The 6,000-nt window shown below is 46.1% G+C and overlaps 1 protein-coding gene across 1 annotated transcript in view; it reads right to left on the bottom strand.

Annotated features, from left to right (window-relative positions):
* Positions 1-5,241, bottom strand: part of NSMAF (neutral sphingomyelinase activation associated factor) — a 155,267-nt gene extending 150,026 nt beyond the window's left edge. Inside the window, exon 1 of the mRNA XM_069731381.1 lies at positions 5,012-5,241. Within this exon, the coding sequence (XP_069587482.1) occupies positions 5,012-5,061 (50 nt within the window). The 5' untranslated portion in view covers positions 5,062-5,241. The remainder of the gene's footprint in view (positions 1-5,011) is intronic.
* Between the last annotated feature and the right edge of the window lie 759 nt (positions 5,242-6,000).

The raw sequence follows: 6,000 nt of genomic DNA on the forward strand, positions 1-6,000 counted from the left end.
TATTTTTTTCAGGAACACTTTAGAAACCCCCCCCCAAAAAAAAAAAAAGATTTTTGCAGGGAGAATTTAGAAAACAAATGTAACAAACTATATGCTTTCTATGGGCCACTGAGTGAGAGATGACGCACACAGGAATCAGGAGTGGCACACAAGCCCAGAGGCCAATATTTTTCTACCAATGATTGATGGAGTTATTTTCTCTGGTAGATTTTGGAACCCAAATCAAGGAAAAAAAATGTAGGCTTTCTATGGACCACAATTGGAGAGAGAGAGAGAGAGAGAGAGAGAGAGATGGCACACCCAGGAGTCAAGACTGGCACACAAGCAGAAAGGCCAATATTAATCTCCCACTGTTTTTTTTGTTTGTTTTTTTTTTTTTTTTTTTTTTTCAGGGAGACTTTAGAAAAAAAAATAATAAAAAAAATATGATTTTATCAGGAAGAATTTAGAAACCAAATAAAATAAAATGATTTTTTCAGGGAGAATTTATAAAACAAATAAAAACAAAAATAGGCGTTCTATGGCCCACTGACTGAGAGAGAGAGAGAGAGAGAGATGGAACGCTTAGTACTGGCACACAAGCCCAAAGGGCAATATTAATCTCCCTTTTTTTTTCCAGGGAGAATTTCTAAAACCCAAAAAAAAAATGAAATAGGCTTTCTATGGCCCACTATTTGTGAGAGAGATGGGACGCTCAGGACTGGCACAGATGGCACGCTCAGGACTGGCACAGAAGCCCAGAGGCCAATATTAATCTCCCTTTTTTTCTGGGAGAATTTATAAAACCAAAAAAATATTTAAATAGGCTTTCTATGGCCCACTATTTGTGAGAGAGATGGCACGCTCAGGACTGGCACAGATGGCACGCTCACAACTGGCACACAAGCCCAGAGGCCAATATTAATCTCCCTTTTTTCAGGGAAAATTTATAAAACAAAAAAAAAAAATAAATAGGCTTTCTATGGCCCACTATTTGTGAGAGAGATGGCACGCTCAGGGCTGGCACAGATGGCACGCTCAGGACTGGCACACAAGCCCAGAGGCCAATATTAATCTCCCTTTTTTTCAGGGAGAATTTATAAAACCCCCAAAAAAAATAAAATAGGCTTTCTATGGCCCACTATTTGTGAGAGAGATGGGACGCTCAGGACTGGCACAGATGGCACGCTCAGGACTGGCACAGAAGCCCAGAGGCCAATATTAATCTCCCTTTTTTTCTGGGAGAATTTATAAAACCAAAAAAAAATTTAAATAGGCTTTCTATGGCCCACTATTTGTGAGAGAGATGGCACGCTCAGGACTGGCACAGATGGCACGCTCACAACTGGCACACAAGCCCAGAGGCCAATATTAATCTCCCTTTTTTCAGGGAAAATTTATAAAACAAAAAAAAAAGTTAAATAGGCTTTCTATGGCCCACTATTTGTGAGAGAGATGGCACGCTCAGGGCTGGCACAGATGGCACGCTCAGGACTGGCACACAAGCCCAGAGGCCAATATTAATCTCCCTTTTTTTCAGGGAGAATTTATAAAACCAAAAAAAAAAATAAATAGGCTTTCTATGGCCCACTATTTGTGAGAGAGATGGCACGCTCAGGGCTGGCACAGATGGCACGCTCAGGACTGGCACACAAGCCCAGAGGCCAATATTAATCTCCCTTTTTTTCAGGGAGAATTTATAAAACCCCAAAAAAAATAAAATAGGCTTTCTATGGCCCACTATTTGTGAGAGAGATGGCACACTCAGGACTGGCACACAAGCCCAAAGGCCAATATTAATCTCCCACTGTATTTTTATCAGGGAGAATTTATACACCCCACAAAAAAAAATACAGAAAAATGAAAAGGCTTTCTATGGCCCACTATGTGAGAGAGATGGCACACACAGGGATGGCACTCTAGCAGAAATGCCAAATTGCCAATCTTAATCTCCCACCAAAAAAAAAAAAAAAAAAAAAACAGGGAATGTCCTACAATTACTATCTCCCTGCCTGCAGTAATCTCAGCCAGGTATGGCAGGCAGCTACTATCTCCCTGCCTGCAGTAATCTCAGCCAGGTATGGCAGGCAGCAATAAGGAGTGGACTGATGCACAAATGAAATAAAAAGTGTGGACAAACAAAAAAGATAGCTGTGCAGAAAGGAAGGAACAAGAGGATTTGTGCTTTGAAAAAAGCAGTTGGTTTGCACAGCGGCGTACACACAGCAATGCAGCTATCAGGGAGCCTTCTAGGGCAGCCCAATGAGCTACAGCGCTGAGGGGGAAAAAAAAAAAAAAAAAACTTCCACTGTCCCTGCACACCGAGGGTGGTGTTGGACAGTGCAAATCGCTGCAGCACAAGCGGTTTTGTGGTTAATGGACCCTGCCTAACGCTATCCCTGCTTCTGACAAAGCGGCAGCAACCTCTCCCTAAGCTCAGATCAGCAGCAGTAAGATGGCGGTCGGCGGGAACGCCTCTTTATAGCCCCTGTGACGTCGCAGACAGCAAGCCAATCACTGCAATGCCCTTCTCTAAGATGGTGGGGACCAGGACCTATGTCATCACGCTGCCCACACTCTGCGTTTACCTTCATTGGCTGAGAAATGGCGCTTTTCGCGTCATTGAAACGCGACTTTGGCGCGAAAGTCGCGTACCGCATGGCCGACCCCGCACAGGGGTCGGATCGGGTTTCATGAAACCCCGACTTAGCCAAAAGTCGGCGACTTTTGAAAATGTTCGACCCGTTTCGCTCAACCCTACCTACAACGTGTCCACGGACAATCAGTGACCTTACAGGTATGAGAACACAAAGCTAACTGATGTGCATGGGAAGCAAAGGCTAGCCCACCAGGCCTGATCACAAAGAAGGGCGAGTGTAGCACAAATTGCTGAAAAAGTAAAAGCTGGCCCAGATAGAAAGGTGTCGGGGCACACAGGGCAATCAATCATTGCTGCACATGTAACTTTGTATCCACAGACTATTCTGATGCTTTATTCCAGATAAATCAACATTTTTCTTGTTGAGATCCGTGGGCCGGACACAGATCACCCAGAGCTTAATTTAAATGAAAGGTGGGGTTACCAGTGTGAGACATGTAATGACCGACAGTCTGCTCTCCATGTCTCACATTGGTCGTGCCCCCTAACTACCGACAGATTCCCTTTAAAGTAGTTAGAAAAATTAATAGCTGGAATGGAGGAAGTCCACTGTCACCAATAGACCCATCAGTGTGATCATTTGGACCTTCTGCCCCAACTTTCACTACCCTTCTATTAAACTACATCATCTGATCGTCTTGGGATATTGAGATGAGTTTACTTTGATGTAAACTGTTTCAATTTAAAGGTTTTCACAAAAAAAATAAGGATAAAAGGCAGTAAATGGGATAAAATAATTAAAACAACCATTACCTACCTACCTACCTAACAAATTCAATCACTCCAGTATAGTCATGTTCTAGCTATGAGACCGCTGCAGCCAGTCACTGACCGGTGGTCACCACAGAGGTTAGTAGTTGGCTGTAGACAGCACAGGCTGAGCCCGCTGCAGAGTGGTGGAAGCACTGAAGTTGCCACCAGGAGGCGCCAAGCAATGGTTACCACAGATTTACCCTCTTCAGCCCAATTTCTAATTACCGTGTTTTTCAGACTATTAGGGTATGTTTCCACATTAAGGATTTGTTCAGGATTTGATGCGGATTGGACGCTGCGTACAGCCACAGCGTCCAATCCGCAGTGTCCAGATGTTACAGCATAGCCTCCGGCGGCCCTGCGTAACCGGACATGCGGTGCGTCTTTCCAGACTGCAGCATGTCAATTTATCTTACGGAGACGCTCCATCTCCGCAAGATAGATAACACAGTCTATGAATACGATGCGGTGATTCCGCACGGTTCAATGAACACATCCGGAATCATCGCGCATACAAAATGGGGCGGTTCTTTGGGCGAAGCAGGGTATCCGCTGCGTCCAAAGTGTAGAGATTACACCCTGTGAAAACATACCCTAAGACAAACTTTTTTCCCTGAAAAATTTTGGGGGGAAAATGGGGATGCGTTTTATAGTCAGAATATACTGCAAGTAGTGTGGCAGCAAAAGTCATGCCATTCTGCCGCGGTCCCAGTCCGACACTGCAGAGCGATGATCACACTCCCTTCCCAGGCTGGTGCAGTAATGCTCTGTGGTGTGGGGGGGCTCCGCCGGCATTTTGTGAAAGCCCGGAGGTCCCCGCACATCCATTGATGCGATGTGGTGGCCTCCGGGAAAATGGCCCCCGGGGACGGTGCATGCTCAGATTGAGATCTCGGCACAGAGATCTCATCTCCCGATATCTCGTTGCGGAGATCTCAATCTGAGCATGCACCGTCCCCGCATTGCAGCAATAGATGTGCGGGGACCTCTGGGCTTTCACAAAATTCTGAAGCAGCCCCCGCACCACCGAACCTGCCGCACCAGTCTAGGATGGGAGTTATAGCGCCGGACCACCGAACACCTCGTGGCCACGCTCCACCAGCACTGCCGATCCCCTACCCCACAGTAAGCTGAGTTTGGACTGTAAGACGGATCCCCATTAGACACAATTTTTTTCCCCTATTTTCCTTCTGAACATTTGCAGTGCGTCTTATGGCCGGGTGCGTCTTATAGCCCAAAAAATACAGTATCTGACATCATTTAGAGCCATGTCACTGTGGCCCCCCACTCTTGGAAAGATGGGTCTCCATATGGGGTAAATAACCAGACCTCCTGTGTGATTGGTCTCTACACTGGTTTCCCCATCACTCAGAATGACCCAAAATGGAAACCGCACTGGTCTTACTGGGAAACAATACAAGTGCACCCAATGGGATGACGCCCACTAATAACTACACCTCATAAGTCAGTGAAGTCACGATAATAATAATAGATAGACATTATATATATACAGACATAATGTATAGCATACATTATGTTTGTGTGGCCGCGCAGTACAGGAGCACATTGCCTCCTTTGTACCCGCAGCCTCATGGCTGCACCAATGTGACAGGGTCTCACCTCTCCTTAGAGGAATGCTGCAGGGAGTCCGCTCTCCTCCAGGAAGCCATGGACAAGCCGTCCGCCGGCACAGCTGGGCTACAGGCACCGCGCAGCGACCACGTCCGACGCCGGGAGGTGCCGGACACTCAGCAGTCCCCGCAGCTACAGCTTTGACTTGCTGGGAAGCTGAGTGATGAGAACGGTCACCTGATTGGCTGGAAGTTCCCGTGGCGCCCATGTTCGTGAATAACAAATAGCGTAGGATTGGTTGCCGAGCTACTTCCTCATCGGATCCAAGCACTTTGATTGGTTGTCCAGAAGAGATGCCGGTGTTTACGGAAGAACAAATCTGCGGCTGTGGCCTGACCACGTGACTAGTCAGGCTGCGCAGTCAGTCACAATGGCTGACACGTTATGGACTGACCCTACTTCTCCTTTTATGCATTTTTTGGTGGAAACATTTCTATGTAAAATGCACAAACTAGCAGCTTCTAATATGTTTTATACAATTTTTATTTAAAGGTGGTTTACAGGCTTACATTTTTGTTATTGCTTAGGGAGTCCACATGTAAAATTAAGTGAATTTGCATTACTGACCCCTTGCTGCTCCAATACTAAACAGCGGTGACATCAAGACTACAGCATGTGACCACTGCAGCCAATCAGTTGGCCCAACAGTCATGCTGATGGGGGCGGACAGTGCCAATGAAGAACATCTACCCCATCATCATGCTCCAGCAGCTTAGAGAAAATATGCCTGTTAATACATTCCACACATGTATATAATGCACACATATACAGAGTACATAGCATGTTAGAGCAGGAAGGGACCTCCTGGATCATCGTGTCCAACCTCCTGCTCAAAGCAGGATTCACTAAACCATCTCAGACAGATGTCTGTCCGGCCCCTGTGTGAAGACTTCCATTGAAGGAGAACTCACCGCCTCTCATGGCAGCCTGTTTCCCTCATTGATCACCCTCACTGTCAAAATGTTTTTTCTAATATC

This window comes from Ranitomeya imitator, chromosome 6, assembly GCF_032444005.1.
Source record: "Ranitomeya imitator isolate aRanImi1 chromosome 6, aRanImi1.pri, whole genome shotgun sequence".
Taxonomy (NCBI): Eukaryota; Metazoa; Chordata; class Amphibia; order Anura; family Dendrobatidae; genus Ranitomeya; species Ranitomeya imitator.